This window comes from Cynocephalus volans, chromosome 2, assembly GCF_027409185.1.
Source record: "Cynocephalus volans isolate mCynVol1 chromosome 2, mCynVol1.pri, whole genome shotgun sequence".
Taxonomy (NCBI): domain Eukaryota; kingdom Metazoa; phylum Chordata; class Mammalia; order Dermoptera; family Cynocephalidae; genus Cynocephalus; species Cynocephalus volans.
In genome coordinates this window covers 206,022,434-206,040,191 of record NC_084461.1, presented here as the reverse complement: position 1 = coordinate 206,040,191, position 17,758 = coordinate 206,022,434, and the positions used below count along the sequence as shown (strand labels likewise).

The following is a 17,758-nucleotide window of genomic DNA, read 5'->3' as shown; positions in this document are numbered from 1 at the left end:
CTCATTTTTACTGCAATTCCATAGGTGACAGCTTTGCCTTCTCCCCAGGGCTGAGCTCCTCTGAACAAGCTTGAGGGGGGCGGGTGCTGTGAACGGAGCTCTGAACTCCACCAGCTCACAGAACCAGCTCACAGACTGCAGCTACCAGGACACTTTCGCACTTCTTAATGCCAAAATCTGCCTTGGGTGCTGGCCTGCTTCCAAGGTGGGCTTTGAAAGAGTGGCGGAAGGCTCTGGATGATCCTGAAATCTGTGTGCTCAGGCCGATGTTGGTTAAACGGCCTTGGGCAGGATGTGGTATCAGCAAAAGCACACTGGAGTCAAAGCGAATGGCAGAAAATTGGTGTAAGCAGGGGAGCCTTCGAATGACTGCAAGCATCTGACCCTTTCAGGTCTCAGTTTCCTCATCCATATAATGGGGATAACAACCTTCCTCCAAGTAAGGATTTGGAGATAATACTGGTATAGGAGGATAAAATGTTTATCCTTAAGCCAGGCAGAGAGTCAGTAATTCATAAAGAAGAGCCACTGTTGATGCTATTGCTGGTGGTGGTATTACCATTGGCTGGGGATCAGTAAGGTCATCTTGGCAGCAGGTGGCCTGCATTAGGGAAAAAAATTTAAAATCCTATATGGGTGACACTAGTCTGTGGGCAGGTGGCTCCTCCAGCTCAAGATAGTAACCATGCCAACAGTGTGAATGCCATCTCTCCAGAACAATACCAGGTTTACTTTGTAATATGTCCCTTGGTGTCCAGACTTCTCAGGCAGCTCAGAGTGTTCCAGAGTATCTGAGAAAAAAAAACAGGGCGTATCTTTTCTGGGTCACCTATTCACTGGGCTCCAGTGGAGGGTTCTGCCGATGCTTTGGAAATCTAGTTCCTTGTGCGGAGCAGTGTTGACCACTGGTTCAGGGTGGGATGCAGCAAGGAATTATCATATAGTCATGGTGGCGGGTGATTTCCATGTGCCAGAACTGTGCAGGCAGGGTACACACACACGCACACACTTGCTGATCCAGCCCCACAACAACCCTAAAACACAGTTGTGGTTAGTTCCGTTTTACAAGTGGCTTGCCAAAGGATAATCAGCCGGTAACTGGCAGAGCAGGATTCAAACCTAAGTCCAGAACCATTTTCTTTTCCCCATCATGCCACACACACTCGTCATCAGGGAGCCACGGTGGGTTTTGCTCTGTTCCCTGAGTGAGACCCTGTACTAGGTAAAGACAAAGACCTGGCCCCTGTGCTGGGGAACTGCTCTGAGCCCTGGGGCAACATGGTGTGTCTGATGTTAATCACTGGTCGCCTTCACCTCGCTCAGGGGCTGTCTGTGGAGTTGCTTAAAGGCCATGTTTATTGATAGGACTTAGGGCCCTGGGAGTAAGTGACCTGTCCCAGGCAGTTGTCCTGGTCTTTATTTATGAGGCTTTGGGGAATTGGCAGCTATCTCCCAAGAGCAAAGAAGTTGTGTGCTGTAAGAGCATGCAGGGTACAAGGTGGGATGTTTGTATGTGCTTTCTACAACCTGAATGAACATGGAACATCTCTGAGCCAGTTTCCTCACCTGTAAAATGGATATGGAAATTGTACCTACCTTCCAGGAATATTTTTGTTTGTTTATTTTGGCAGCTGGCCAGTACAGGGATCATATCCTGGACTTTGGTGTTATCAACACCATGCTCTAACCAACCAGGCATAACTTAAGGAAAAAAATATGCCCATCTCTGCAAAGCACCTTGCCTGGTGCTGGGAACATGGTAGATTGTTCCTCAAGAGTGGGCATGGATGGAGTTGCCCAGGATAGGGAAGAGTGAGCAGAGGGCCTGGGATAGAGGCCTGAGGAACCCCAGTACTTCAGGGTAGGCTAAAAGACAAGTCTACTCAGGAGATAGAAGAGAAGCTGCTGGAGCAGCAGAGGGAAAACCAGGAGAGTGCAGGTCATAAATGCGAAGAGGAGAGCTGGTCAAGAAGGGGTGAGCAGCTGTGCCCAGGGTAGCCAAGAGGGCCAGGTAGGTGAGGACTATTCAAGTGTCCTTGGATGTGACCTCAAGGAGGACTCTGGTGGCTGTGATGAAGGCCATCTAGGTGGAGGAGTGGGGTCAGAGCCAGAGCATACTGGGTTGAGGAGCAGGTGGGAGGTGGTGGGTAGTGGTGGTCGGGAAGTTTGGTGAGAAGGAAAAAAGCTTCACGGGAGAACCAAAGTATCGTCTAGGCATATCAAAATCAATTATTTAGAATGCTCCAGCTCTACATAATTTTCACTGTTTTCAAATCAATCTCTATCCAACATGATCAGTAAAGCTAGGAGGGCTCTAAGCGCTTTAAGAGCTGGAAGGAACCAAAGAGGTCCCCCCATCCAGTGCTGACCCTTGTACCTCTCACTAGAACTCCTTCCTCATGGAGGGTGGAATGGAAGATTAATTACTATCACACTCTTTAACGATATCCACTAGGGGAGAGATCAGCCTGGTTCGTTAACCTCGATTTCATTAGCAAAGGTGACTCTTCAAGGCATGATAAAGCCTGTGGTGGGGCCTCCTCCCAGGCTCACACTCAAATCCTGTATGATAGTACCCAGGTCCTCATTTTAGCATTACAGTGGGAAGAAGAAAGCCTGGGAGACAGAAGACTTGGTATGAAGGCCCCAGCTCTGCTCAGTCTCCACACAAACTGGGGCCAGCCCCTCCTTCTTCATGGACCTCAGTTTCTTCTTACATAGGATAAGGGGTTGGACAGTGGTGACTTTAAGTGTCCTGCCAGCTCTGACATTCCAGGATGTGGATTTCTATTCTCCAGTCCTTTTAACAGTTCCTCCAGTCCAATTTTCCATATGGCACAACTGAGGTCCAAAAAGGCCCAGTCTCCTCTCCCGACGCTCTCTTCTCTCTTCTAATGTATCTTACTTTCCAGAGCAAGATTCCTAGCCTGAAATATGGCTTCCGCCACCTCTACTGATTCCCAATTTCCTCAGGATAAAGCCTCAAATCTTCAGCCTGTAACTTATTTTTGTTTTTTTATTTAGAGCATATTTTATTAGTTTCTGTAATCAAACCCATGTAGATAAGAACTTACATATTTAAAACGGCATTTTATCCCTGTACAAATGGAAAAAAGTTAATGTTTCTAAACCAATATGGCTGTTAATTTCTATACAATGTCAACTCAACAAGGTCAGCTGGGATAACTTTTTCCAAAGTTGACAGCACAGCAAAAGTTTCCAAAAATTCAAATTACATATATTTGTTTATATATATATACATAAAAAGACCAATAATAGCACTACATTATGCATCAATAGCAGCAACAGCTTTTCTAGGTTCTGTAGTCATCTGCAGCCTGGCATTTAAAACAGTCTGTCATCTTGTTTTTCCTAACCTTATTGCCTACTGTCAGGCCTCTCTTCTCACCATCGTTTCTAACCTTCCTGCCAAGCCTTTCCCCATGTAATATCCCACACCCTAATGCCTTTTCCCCGACTCTCATCTCCGAAGTCCAGTTTGCCTGCAGCCTCATAGAGGAAGGAGCTGTACCTTAACTTATTGTGAAGCTACCCTTCACGCCCCCAGTGCTGAGCATCAGTAGGTGCTCAATAAAATTCTCAGACAGCCCAAGGCTCCTTCCCTCGGCATGTTGCATTTAAGCAGGGGCTGTGTTTTAGCCATTGGGATTTTTCCTAACTTGTTGGGCAGCCCAGCCCAGGGACTGGCACGAGTGACCCTCAGCATCGATGCCAGGACTGGGAGGGACTTAGTGATCAGCCAGTCGGTCCACACCCCTCTCTACCAAAGAAGGAAGTCTAGCTGGGTTTCAACTCAGATCCTATCCCCACCACTAACCAGGCTGTGTGACTTCGAGCAAGCCACAAACCTCGCTTTGCCTTAGGTTCCACATTTGAAAAATGGGGAGACCAGCAATGCCCACCTGCGGAGTGGGTTGTGAGGATTCAACAGGATAATGCCTGTAAAGGCCAAGTACTGGGCCGGGTCCTAGTAGGTGTGTGGTGAACGTTACTAGTCCCAGCCGGGCCACCCAGTCCCTCTTCTCATGGAAGGCACAGTCTCCCCAAGGCCACGTCTCAGAGTTGGGGCGCAGCTCTGGAGCCCGTCTCAGAGTGTGAACGGGTATGGGTGTGTGGCGGGGCTGCCCAGTCAGTGCAGACCCAAGCGCAGGGTGTGGCCCTGCAGAGCCCATCGGCCTGGCTGGCTGGGGCAGGCGAGACGACGGGGCGGACACTTGGCCTTGACTTCTCTACGCCGTAGGTTTGCTTTCTGGGCCCTCCTTCTCAAGCCAGATCTCTAACGTGGATTCAGTGGCGCTTTTCAGGGTGAGCCAGTAACAATGCGCCGCCGTGCAGCAGCCATCACTGCGCGCCCTCCTCGGGCTGCGCAGTCTCCACCCCTCTTCTCCCTTCTCCCACCTCCACCTCTGCGGCGGTAAAATGCAGTACTCGCAGGGCGCCTGCGCGGTTCTCGGGCGGGGCGCTGGCGGCAGTTATTTATAGTAGGTGACGTCACCTTGAAATAGACCGTTAGGGCCGGCCCGCCCTTCCCCCCTCCCACTCTCGCCTCTTTCCGCCGCCCGGCCCGGCCGCTCCCACTGCGCAGGCGTCGTCCCGTCCTCCCATCCCCCCGCGCGGTCGCTTCTCCTCCCTCGGCTGCGTCGGCGGCGCGAGCCACAGCGCGCCGGGCGAGCCAGCGAGAGGGCGTGAGCGGCGGCGCTGCCTGCAGCCTCGGCCGGGCCGGCGAGCCAGTGCGCGTGCGCGGCGGCTGCCTCCGCGGCAACCGGGAAGCCGGCGGGCGAGCAAGTGGTGTGGGACGCGAGACGAGGCCGAGCCGCGAGCGACATGGGGGACCGGGAGCAACTGCTGCAGCGGGCGCGGCTGGCCGAGCAGGCGGAGCGCTACGACGACATGGCCTCCGCCATGAAGGCGGTGAGCGCGCCGGTAGCCCGGGCTGCCGGTCTGTGGCCTCGGCGAGGAGGAGGGATGGAGCGGCCGGGTGGAGTCTCTCTCCTGGCCCGGGGCGACCCCGCGACCCGTCTGAGCGCGGCCGCCCGTCCGTAGACTGCGCTTCCCGCGCCTGGTGGGCGCCCCGCCATTTCCTGAGGCTGGGCTCGGGGTGGGATTCCTTGGGGGGGAGCCGCTCCGGAACGCGAAGGCAGCCCCGCGGGGCCGGGCGGGGGTCGCCGCATTCTAGCTGGGAGCCTGGGTGAGGGGAGAGGGTGCTCAAGGAAACGTGAGGGAGCCGCATTCCTCCTTCTAGACCGTTCTACCGGACCTGGGGCTCACCCCCCCCTTGCCTTCCTCTGTTCCCCAACTTGTAATAAAGAATCACCTAGTGAGTGGAGCCCTCTCTCTCCTGGTTTTCTCCGCCACGATCTGGAGACCGTGTAATTCCGGTCTTCTTCGCTGTGCTTGCCCGAATTGTTCTGGTCCCACCTTCCTACACCCCGGGTCTGGCTTTGTGTGTGAAGACCCCCTTCCTTCAGTCTAGGCGTGGACGTAGGCAGGAGAATGGGGTGAGGGCGGAGGGTGTTGGGCCCACTGTATAGCCCCAGGGTGATGCTGCGCTGTATGCCTGAAGATTAAAATGAGACGTGACTTGTAGTCGAGACCCTCTTAGTTCGATTTTGCAGCTTGATTTCCGGTGAAGGAGTCATGCCCAGCCACACCCTAGCAAATACCGTGGATTAGACACCACCTGCATTTCTGAGACTTTTGAGTTCCGGTTACCATCTCCCTGTCCCTGTCACTTCACGTTATTTTACGTTTTTTCTAAATGAACATTACTTCTCTTTGCGTCAAGGTCACAGGGGTAGAGCTACAACTGCAACCACCAACCTTCTGTGTTCATGTTCTGTCCTCCTGAGACCCAGGAGGATCCCTTTGATCTCCACTTTAGACCTACTAAAGATTCAGAAATTGTGGGGTGAGACTTAGGAATCTGCATTTTAACCAGCTTTCATAGGCAGTTTTTAGCGGGTTTGATGAGAATTACTGTCCTGGGTTATTGCTCACGTGTCCTTTCGCTGGTCTTTTGAAAGGATTTCGTAAAGAAAAACTACAAAGCCAGGGGCTCCCTAAACTTTTAGAATAATTTGAAAAACTCATTTTAAGGCATTTGATATTAATATCAGGTGAAATTGTAGTTGAGGCCAATATTTAGGATTATCCAGGTAAGAAGGATACTTTGAGTTATTTTCCCTGTAATGTCCTTGTTACCCATTTGATTAGGTGTGTTTGGAAATCAGCAACACCAAGGCACATTTGTTGATTCATTGGTGATCCTGATTTGAGCACTTAATGGCATGCTGTTGAGCTTAGATAGGAGGTTTTCATCCATACCAGGAGATGGTATAGGTTTGAGGTCTGAACTTTATGTAATTCTGAGGGCCCTCTTTCAGAAAATGAAATATACAGTTTTGCAAATTGTGAAGAAACAGGACTGACTGTATGCGTTTTTTTTGGAGTGGGTCCTAAAGCTTAATTTTCTTTGGGATAAAGCTCCCTCTGTCCACACAAGTCACACTTAACTGAGCAGTCCTGGTATTTCACAGTCTGAGGCCTCTGGACATTTTTGTGAGGCCCTTTCTCAACCTGTGAGTGGGACTTGAAGGCTGCAATGTTAGGAGCCCTTTGGTGAATAAAGATGTTGAAAAGAAAGAAGGAAGATGAATTGAGGTTAAGGAAAAATGACTAGAAAGTACATTCTAGAGCTATTATCGCAGAATTGTGATAAACCATCCCCTTAAGGTAACTCCTATTAAAAAAATAAGAACTTTAAAAAAAAGAAAAAACATTTTTGGGGTCAGTATTCCCATTTCTTTGATTTTTTTTCACCATCTAAATTAATGGAATTGGAAGGGACTTGGCAGAGGTCAGCGGAAGACAGTTTTTTGTGTTTTAGCTGTTAAATTGGTGTTTGTAGATTAAATTTTTAATGAATGTTATTGGGATGACTCAGTCCCCCTTTTGTTAATATCATAAACCTTAACTAGAGCTTTTGCAAACAGTCTGAATCTAGTAACCCTGGGTTTATGTGGGCTTTCTTCAGGGCGGCAGAAAGGCAGGTAAGTAGACTGCTCTGGAGAGGATGGCGCAGAGCACCTGAGTGAGGGTGTGTTCTGATGCCACCACTATGTGACCTTGAAATTTACATCTTGGTTTCAGATCCTCTGAAGTATAAAACTAGTAATGTTGGTGTTACTAACAAGTCAGTTTTTGCCTTCAATCTTCTAACCTGTTTCCTGTTTCCTTTATAATTTAAATGGTCGCCTAATAATATTGCCTGCTTGTAATGATTGATATTTCTTATTCTACCAGCGTCACGTGGAGGACAGTGTTGGTAAGCTTTGAGAAAAATCATGCGTATTGGAACCAGCGGCGTTGCCGCAAATCAGTCGAGAACTGTGATTCCCTGCCTCACCCTATAATTTGAAGAGGCAAGAAGTGTTTCTGAAGTGAGGTATACAGGAGTATCTTCAGGCTCTCCTTACCTCATACGTGTTAGCTTACATAGAGTGTAATAGTGGGAAGAACCATTTTGAAAGATTCTAGAACCCAAGTTCTTAGGTCAGGCTTTGACTGACCTTTCACAATTCATAATCTCTGTAAAATGGGTATAATACCATTTTATAAGAACTATGAACTAAACCTATAAATTTGGGATTAAAATGTTAGTGTGTAAGACTGATTTAAGGGAAGAAGGAAAATAACCAGATAGAGTTCCGGTAAATACTCATGGGTAGGCATAATTCAATCATGTCTCTTATTCTGAGTCATCTGTTTTATATTAAAAACATATAGATGTTGATCGTGAGGTTATAAAACAAAAATTTTCTGGGATAGCATGTTATAACACTGACATGCAGTTGACTGCAATGTAGACAGGATGGGGAGAAATATGTTTGAAGGACTTGAAGAATATCTGTAGATATCTTAATGGTAGGAAACAAAGCTGCAGTTTAAGGAAACAGGAATTGGAGAGGAAGAGGCACTTGGCTCAACCAGTGGCAAGAGGCCCTTATTCCAACAGCTGAGAGATTATGGGAAGTGGGCAAACGAGCAGGTGGTGTGTAAAAGGAGAGCACAACTGAGTGGTCCAGGAGACAATCTGTGTTGCAGATATCAACAAGGACGATTTTGAGGTGTACCAGAATTTTGGTTGGTATGAAATCTTGAAGTCACATTGGTACAACAGTTTAAAATATATAAAAATGAGTGAGTCCTGTTTCCCACTAACTGGTCATTTGGAATGTAATTATCTCCGTCATATATTGGTTGAGGAAGGAAGAAGGCTCTAGATTATTCTTGTAATAGTCTGAATTAAAAGGTACATCAGGTGGCAAACAGCTCACATAGCTTTGCCGCAGTAAAGTGGGAGTTGTGGCCCCCATTTGGGTTTAGGTGCCTGAATTATCCCCAGAAAATCTTCCACAGTCAAGGACCCCACTACTCTTTTAAAGAAACAAAAAATGTGTTTTCTTATCTTTGGGACTTTTTAAATTAGTGGCATAGTGTCTACCACTACACTTTTCCAGAAATATGGTTTGGAAGTGTGTACCCCAAATGTGTTTTTTTCTTTTATTTACTTTTTAAGTTATCATTTATTTATTTAATTTTATTTTTTATAGTTTTTCATGTTACATGTGGCAAGTTAATGGAATTTATCATTTTACTTATTAGGTGCTCAGTAAATGGTAGTTGTTATTCCATGAGTACATTCTCATTTAATCTTTATAACAACTCTGCATAGGTACTGTTATTAACTCCATTTTACAAATGAGACTAAGAGGTTGATTTTCTCATGGTCAAACAGCTAGTAAGTTGTGAAGCCAAGATTTGAACTCTTGAATTTAGAGCTCTCTCTGTAACCACTGTATGATAATGCCCCACGAGGCTAAGGGATAATATTTCTAGTATACATTCTGGCATATTAACCATTGTCATCATTGGCTAAATTCCAAGCACTTTACTTATGTAGACTTACTTAACGGATAGTTTTATCTGTTGGATGTAAGTCATTCTTGCCAAGTTTGATTAAAAATAGAATCTATCACTTATGGGTCTTAGCTATAGCAGAGAAGCATAAGAGGGAAACAGATCTGGGTTTTGCTTGTTCTCCTGAAGGCCAGGAGTTTTTTTAGCTTAACAGGCAAAGCATTAATTGAATTTGATTTCCTGCTCTGCATTAAGAAATGCAGTACTGTCTTTTACTTGTGGTATTTTAAGGAATTGTTTTATGTTCTTGGCACCAATTGTTTGTCCATATTGCCTTTAGTATATTCTATAAGCCTATAGTCCCCAAAATTTCAGTCTCTAGGTTGCTGGTAAAATTCCTCCTAGTGTCCAAGTGGAGGCAGCCTGTCTTATGCCCAGCATTTTGGTCCTCTTCCCACTCCTTACTGCAGTGGCATTCCCTTCTGCGGCGGTGGGTGTTGGCCCTTCCTGTGATCAGAACCTGGCACAGCTTCTGAAGCCTTCAATCCTGGTGTCTCCAGAGAGAGTAGCATGCATTAATGCTATTCAGATGGGGTTGTATTTAATTCCTGTCGATCTGTATGAAAATTGTTAGTTATGTCAAAAGGAAGGCAAAGGCAGTCTCTTAACAATACAAAGGTAACTATTTTATTTGGCTAATATTAAGCTTAGATTGGATATTAATTACCTGAACTTGTCTGTTCTAACTTGAAATTTAGCCTGTCTTGTGGCCTTATAGAACTGTGGCCTCACCCTGGTGGGGAGTTCAGCCTGGTCCCGGCTGGGGATGCTCCTTGCTTCTCTGCCAGCTTGGGTCTAAGTAGAGGAGTCTCACTTCCAGGGCATTAACTTGGGAAAGAGCCAAAAAAGCTTTCATTCGTATAGCTTTTTTTTTTTTTAAACATGCAGGGTTCTGCCAAAGAAGTTTAAAGATTTTATGATGTGGTTATGTTATTGTTGGTGAGAATTGTTTTCTTCTGTTATAAACTCATAAAGAAGGAAGCTTGTTGATGGCATGTGGATGTGGGTAACTGTAATAGATGAGACAATAGTGTCTGTGTAGGTATGAAGGATGGAAGAGCCGTTCAGAAATAACATTACCTCTAACTGACTATATGGCCTGGCAGCTCAGGGGTAGCATTTTTGTTTGCTCAGTATTACCTTTGATGTTGCATGACTTCTAGATTAAGAACTTTAAATTTTCCTAAATGGTCCCTATGCTATTTTTAGCAGTGGATCTATTTTTATTCACAAACACATTATTTATTGCCTTGTGAGTAGTGGGAGGAGGACCTTTGGGACTTTTGAGTAAGCAAATGGTGTCATAGGAAGATAAATGAATTAGCAGCAGCCAGGTTATTTGTGACTGTTAGTAATTACTGTGTAGTCCTGGAGCAGAGAAAATGAGTGTCAGCGAGTGCCCTGGGGTTGGGAATTGCTATAGCCAAAGGCTGTGTGGTAAGGACATTAGTAAAATGGCTGGCAAGGAGTACTTTCTCAAAAAGAAATGGAGAGGAGGACCTTTATAAATAGGAAGGGCCGATCAATTTAAGGTTTTCAGGAAGGGTGTAAACAGGATTAAATGGGGCAGGGAGGTGGGCAGGAGAGCAAGAAGGCAGAGAGGCTGTGAGCAGAGGGGGCTGTAGCCATGTGATGACTGAGTGCCTAGAGTGGCTGTGCTGAGGACTGCTGACATGACGGAAATGAGTGCTGTAATTCTGGTGTTGGAGTGGACAGGAGGATGAGATCCACTGTCTAGGTCTCTTCTGTCTCTAACATTCAGTGTCTTGTCTTCGCTTCATATTCCTAATTAGAAACTATTTGGCAACCTATGATTGTAGAGATGCAATAAATCTCATCTCCCTAGATTCTGCAGATGATCATTTGGCTGTTTTAGTATGTAGCATGTTTGAGACTAATAGTGTGTCATGGTCCTTTCCATGACACCACATTGCCTCCCAGTGTCTGCTTCTCTTAGTACTGTATATGGTATTTTGGTATTTGAAGTGTGGGGAACTGGTGCTAACCAATGTTAATGGAGGTTATTTGCAATAAATATCACCAGTCAAAACTGGCTGTAAATCTTTTTTGTTTTAATAGGCCATCTGATTTCACTTTGGTCTATAATTTTCCAATCTGGGGAAAGCTCAGTTTTCTTTAGTTATCTGATCAACTAATAAACTAGTTTCCTTTTGTTAACTGAGATATAACTCAGGAGTATTAAAAAATACTATATTTAAATGTATCCAGTTATTTCCTAATTAGGCTCTGGCTGGTGTTCTAAGAACAATATTTGATTGCTTAGTTCTTAGTCACTCTCAGCTGATGCTGATAGTGATTCATTCAGACTGGCAGGCAACCAGGTGATTGTTAAATGAACACTAATACTCCTAGTAAATGATTTTTCTTGTGAAGGTGTCATTATAAATATTGCCCAGTAGCCTTTTTTGGCAGTTTACTCCCAATGGAGAAAAAATATACTTACATGAATTCTTGATACACCCAAACTTCACTTACATTAGTAGGATCGACCTCATGCCTTACCATCCTTTTTACTGATGCTCAGGAAAAATGGAATCGTAGAATGTTGGAGTTGAAGGAGGCCTTGAAGTTCATTTAGGCTGATCCTCCTTATTTTACTTTTGATGCTCACAAAGGTTGTGATTTGTTTAAGGTCACACAGCTAGCTCAGACTAAACTCCAGATGTTTTAGGTTTTAGTAATTATACTGTCCCTGATTATACTGATATGTACTTGTACAGTGTATCTATCAATACACTGTATGATATATAGCTCTATTTCAGATATGCATTCAGTTTTAGTGATATACTCTGAGAAGTTAGCTTGGTGTAGTCACAGGATGAGGTATATATGGTGACTCCTTATGGATATTATTTGCATTTTAATGTCAAGTGGTCTTAGTTGGATTCAGTTACTGTAAGATCTAAGGAATTCTCCAAATTCTGTTCCTGCCTCATGTTTTGTTTTATTGAATGTTGCTCTAGAAAAGTGAGGATTCGAGCATCTTGAAATTTGTCAGAGTATTTAGGGCAGAATTTTGATTTAGAAGGGTTGCTTCTTTAAAAGACTAAATAAATATCTACAAAGTCTCTTTACATTTCCAATAAACAAATATATGTGAGTGTTTAAAGGCACTTACTGAAGGAAAACTAGTGAGGTTACAAGTCTTCAACTGGATGTGAAGGGAGCATGGATTTTGGATTAGTAGTGAGGAGAAAATTGCCCTGGACTGGGGCACATCACAGTGAGAGGTGTGGAGACTACTAATGTACATGTGAGGAAGAATGAGGAATCTGCATTGACTAGAGTGGAGGCAGCCCTTCTGGGGAATGGCCAGGGCAGCTTGTAGCTAAAGACCACACTGAAAAAAGAAGTGGGGTTTGGTTTATTTGAGTAGGCAAAGGAGGAGAGACATAATCTTGGGTTAAGAATTTGCAGCAAAAGAGTAGGGTACTGGGGAACAAGGAAATGGGGAAATTAGAAGGAGCTAATATTTTTATTTTTGTGGGATTTGTGGGCAGGGAGGACTCAATAGACAATTGCTTGTTTTACTTTGTAAGAATTTGACACAAATTTTCTGATTTTTACATATGATAATTACATTTGTTGCTTATGTTCTTGAACCACTAATTCCCTAGAAAAAACCCATGATTGTTTAAAATGTCAGATTCTCCACTGCTCAGTCTTCTCAACCCATTTTATTTAAGCATGTCTTCTTTTTTTTGTCCTTTTCATGACCGGCACTCAGCCAGTGAGTGCACCGGCCATTCCTATATAGGATCCGAACCCGTGGCGGGAGCGTCGCCGCGCTCCCAGCACCACACTCTCCCGAGTGCGCCACTGGCTCGGCCCTAAGCATGTCTTCTTGAATATGCTGTTGATAACTTTCTTTTGAACTTGGCTTTCTTCCTCCATTGGTGGATTGGTGCATCTTCTGTCCTTAGAGTTTGATTTAAGTGATACCTTTTCTATTTAGTGTTTCATGGTTTCCTAAGTGCTTTGCTTTCTTTTTTCCTTTTTTAAAATTAAAGACCTTTAGTGGGTTGGGCCATGGGGGGAAAAAAAAAAAAGACCTTTACCTAGTAGGTCATATTAAGGAATGCCCCCCCCCCCTACTTTGTAGAAGCTACAGGTTCTTTTGAGGGCTTGTGAAATATCTGGGGTCAGTTTTTAGCAAGTTGGCTTTGCTGAAGGTTTTCTGATTTTAAGTCTGTATTAGTTTCCTAGAGCTGCTGAACAAAGTACCACAAACTGGGTGGCTAAAAAAAAAGCAGAATTTTATTCTCTCATAATTCTGGAGGCTAGAAATCTGAAATTGAGGTGTTGGCAGGGCTGTGCTCCCTCTGAAGACTCTGGGGAAGAATCTCTCCTTGCCTCTCTCCTAGCTTCTGGTGGCTTCCAGCAACCATTAGTGTTCTTGGCTTGTAGATGAATCACTCCAGTCTCTGTCTCCATTATCACATGGCATTCTCCGTGTGTATGTGTGTGTGTGTGTGTGTCTGTGTCTGTGTGTGTCTCCAAATTTTGTTCTCCTTATAAGGACATCAGTCATTGGCTTTAGGGCACACACTAATCCAGTATGACTTTAACTAATTACATCTGCAAAGATCCTGTTTCCAAATAACATCACATTCGCAGGTACCAGGGGTTGGGACTTCAACATATCTTATTAAGGTGGGTGGTGGGCAGGGGGTGGGGGGGTACAGTTCAACCCACAAAAGTTTAGTGCTCTTTCCACTGACCACTTAGCTGGTTCACTTAGAGTTGGCATCATGGAGAACTAAGGGAAGTTAACAACTTGTGAAATTTAACTCTTCCATTTAAAATAATTGGTGCTTCTATCCTTGATGGCCAGTCAGGGTTTCCTCTCAGGTTTGTCAGAATAAAGCTTGCTGCAGAGTAACTGTGCTTCCTTTCAGCAGAGACTGGGAATACTTTACTGTCACTGGTGCATCATTCTCCATTTTGGCTTGGAGAGGTAGGAGTATCAGTGTGGAGTAACCACACAAGGTAAAGATCTGGCTGCCACATCTGTGTGTTTGATCTCTTAACCACTTAAATCTTATTCATCTGTATTTTGTTAAATAAAAAATTATTCATTAATACTTGTTAGAGCATTGAAAGGAAAACTTTATTCAAGACTTTATAACAGGATTCTTGCTGAAGACAGGCCAGGGTGATCAGACATCACCTGGGAGATGGTGGAAAATGAGGAGCTTGATCAGATATGGAGGGTGATCCGATATTGAGGGTGGGACATTGTTGCTAAACTGACTTAGTAGGGTTCTTTGTTAAAACTGAATTTTATAAGGAAGTGCACAGATGGGCCTAGGAGAAGGTTCAGGAGACTGACTAGAGTTTAGTCAAGCAAAGAATCTTTGTCAATTTCCATGGTAGGGCCAAGAGAGAAGAAACATGGATTTAGTTTTTACTGAATGATAGTAGGAAACATCTTCCACAGCCGTCATCTGCAGCTTAGAAGGAGCAGCCATTTAAAAAAAAATTGTGGCAAAATACATACAACATTAAATTTACCTCTTAAAATATTTTTAAGTATACAGTTCAGTGGCATTAAGTACTTTCATGATGTGTGCAATCATCAATCACTACCATCTATTTCTAGAACTTTTTTATCATCCCAAACAGAAACTCCATAGTCCATTAAACAATTCAGCTCCCAATTGCCCCCCTTCTCCAGCTCCTGGTAACCACTATTCTAGTTTCTGTCTCTATGAATTACGCTAGTGGGACAGGAACACTAGCGGGACCCAGGTGGACTCATGTCCTGAGATCCTGGGACCCTGGCTGCAGGGAGAGCTGTGGTTATATACTTTTCTCGAGCAGGCAAGCAAACCTTTTATTGGCCCTTTCTGTATCTAAGCAAAGTTACACAAGCAGGGGCGCTTCATAAAACAGTTCAGGGGCTTCACTAGGCCAGGTTACAGAGCCAGGAAATGTGTGGTTAAATAGGTGCTGTTCCTTTCAATCTCTAAACATATCTTTGAAAAGCAGTTTCTGCGAATTTAGGTGGCTCAATCAAGCAGCAGAGCCACAGAAACCCAAGAAGCAGACTACTGTTTAAGCAACCCTTAGGGGTCCTTTTCAAACAAGCACATTCCAGCTGCAAAATTAAAACAAATGTGGGGGTAAAACATTTACATTTTGGGATCCACTTCACCACAGACCTGTGAACAGGAGACTCTGCCCAGCCCAGAGAGACACAGCTGCTGAGTCTCCACCAGCAAACGCAGGTGCCAACACCCCAGCCCTGGAGAGGTTGGGGGATTACAGGGCAGTGACATCCACTGTGCAGATGCTGGGAAAGAACCACAGTGCCACCTGCTGCTCACTAATCAAACTTCATTCTTTGGGTGGAAAACATTTGAAAGGAACAGGCCTGATGTCTGGTCACCATTAGTCCACAAACATCTATAGCCCATACACCCTAGTGCCTCCGTGTAATATTAGTAACCAGTCTTTTCCAATAAGGGATTCCTGATGTACTAATTGGAAGAGTTGTGGAAATTATGACCAGTGCACATTGAGACTGAAATTGCAGAGGGCTGTGGGAGCAAAGACCTGAGCAGCATCTTCCACTGTGGCCAGGGAAAGAGGCGACTGTGATGTGGGTCGCAATGGAGAGTGGGGTCCTGCTGTAGGACAAATGAAGGACCAGGCATTTCTAGAGGAGAAGCACAGTTCTTGTAAGAGGTAGCACAGTGTGCAAATACTCAGGATCAGTACATAGCACATAGTGTTGAAGGGATGGCCAAACTTACCAGGTGACCATCTCCAGTAATCTAATGGCATTGGAGTGCCTGGAGAAGTAAGTATATTTGGATCCAGATGGCAAAGAATCTTTTTGGTCATAATACAGAAATTCAAATATATTTATCATGGACTTAGTAAGGTGTAATTGACATCAATCAGCTGCACATATTTAACATGCACAATTTAATATTTTTTGATAGTAAAATAAATCTGTGATCACAATCAAGAAAATGAATCCATCCATCATGTATATACATGTATAAACTCACAAGTTTATACATGCCCCTTTTACATCATTCCCACCCTTGTTATCCCCTCCCAATTTCTCGGATCTGTCTTCTGTTAAAGACCAGATTGCACTTTTTGCAATTATATAGAAATATATACTTTTGCTGTCTACACTAGTCCACGGGAAACATAAAGTTATCATTTGATGACCCGAAAGATCGATTCCTTTATAGTATGTGGTAGTCACTTACAAAATGAGGGACATAGATTAGAAGGGGTAAGCCCCTGTCCTATGAGGTGAAAACAGAAAATATTAAAATTTTTATCTATCTTATTTTATATAATTATTCTACTATTTTAAATATATGGCTTATACAACATGTGGATTTCTCGTGGGTTTTTACTTATTTGTATTAAAAACTTTTGAAATACATTTTTCCCATAAGCACAAATATCCACATGTGTAAAATATTTGACATATGTATTTTCCGGGAGACAACAGCATCTCACAATATATTGCAAATTTCTTTATTTAGAACATTCCTCCCCCCCAATATACCATATGTTAACAATAAATTGTAGAGAATGATTATTTTTAATGCATAACAATTTATTCCATGTTATGCAAATTTCTGAAACGATATACTCCACTGCAGTGAACAGTACCGGCGTATGGCCAGAATTGCTGTGTTTATAGAGCGTAAGCTAATAGGGTAGAATTATTTACCTGAGCTCAGGTCTCTTGGCTTCAATCACCATGCCACCTCCTTAGCATGTACCTAACTCTGTAAAAATAATCTGTTTGCCTTTTCCATTTAATCAAGAAGTTAATTAAAAGGGTTTTAAATGAAATCAGCATGAGGCTAGATATTACTGTTTGCTTACACATTAATTCAGTTTCTAAAATTTCACAGTGCCTAGAAAATACAACCTCTTTGGTTTTGGCTTTCATGAAGTTAGTGAGACTTTTAGGTCTAAAATCTTACCATTTTAAATAATTTTCTCTTGTATTACAAAATAATGTGTATCTCATGTTTATTGGTGAATAATGTTGTCCATCTGTCATTATGCCTAATTAGTCAAACTTTCTAATAATGTTACTTAACATTCTTTATGTTCATTTACGTGTCGTAGACCAAAACATTTTATTTCTGTAATGGTTTTAATATCACCTAATATGATTATGTGTCAACGTGTCATTGTCTGTGAATTGGTGTGTCATACTCTTTAAACTATTAGCTATTTAATCTATATGTGTAAATGAATTATAACAGTGACTACTACATTGCATGGACTAAATAAGTACTTACCTCTCTGATTCATCAAATTCCCATTTGTTCTTCTGTTCTATCTAAATATTGATGAAAAAGAGGAGGTATTCTCAGTATACTATCTGGATAAAATACAAACTCAAATGGCATGCTTCACTAATTTCCATTAGATTGAATAACTCACGTGACTCACTCAATGAATATGAGTGTAAAGCAAAGAATTTATAGTTATATTCTCCATCCTACAACAGAAGAAACTTTTGCTCATTCATTGAGGACACCAAACCTCATTCTTCTACATTAAACTTCCTGAATCGTCAATGTTAACTGCCTAGAAAATCTAAAAACATGGAATACCACAAATTCCAAATAAATAACAAGATAGGCACAAATTATCAAAGTATACCCAAGAAAAAATAGAATCTGTGAATACACATATAACAAGTAAAATGATTCATTTAATTAAAAATCTTTCCACAAAGAGAAGC

The 17,758-nt window shown here is 43.3% G+C and overlaps 1 protein-coding gene across 1 annotated transcript in view; it reads left to right on the top strand.

Moving 5' to 3' along the window:
• The first annotated feature begins 4,340 nt into the window (after nt 1-4,340).
• LOC134370765 (uncharacterized) overlaps nt 4,341-17,758 on the top strand; it is a 126,123-nt gene continuing 112,705 nt past the window's right edge. Inside the window, exons 1-2 of the mRNA XM_063087748.1 lie at nt 4,341-4,435; nt 4,535-4,932. Of these exons, the coding sequence (XP_062943818.1) occupies nt 4,341-4,435; nt 4,535-4,932 (493 nt within the window). The remainder of the gene's footprint in view (nt 4,436-4,534; nt 4,933-17,758) is intronic.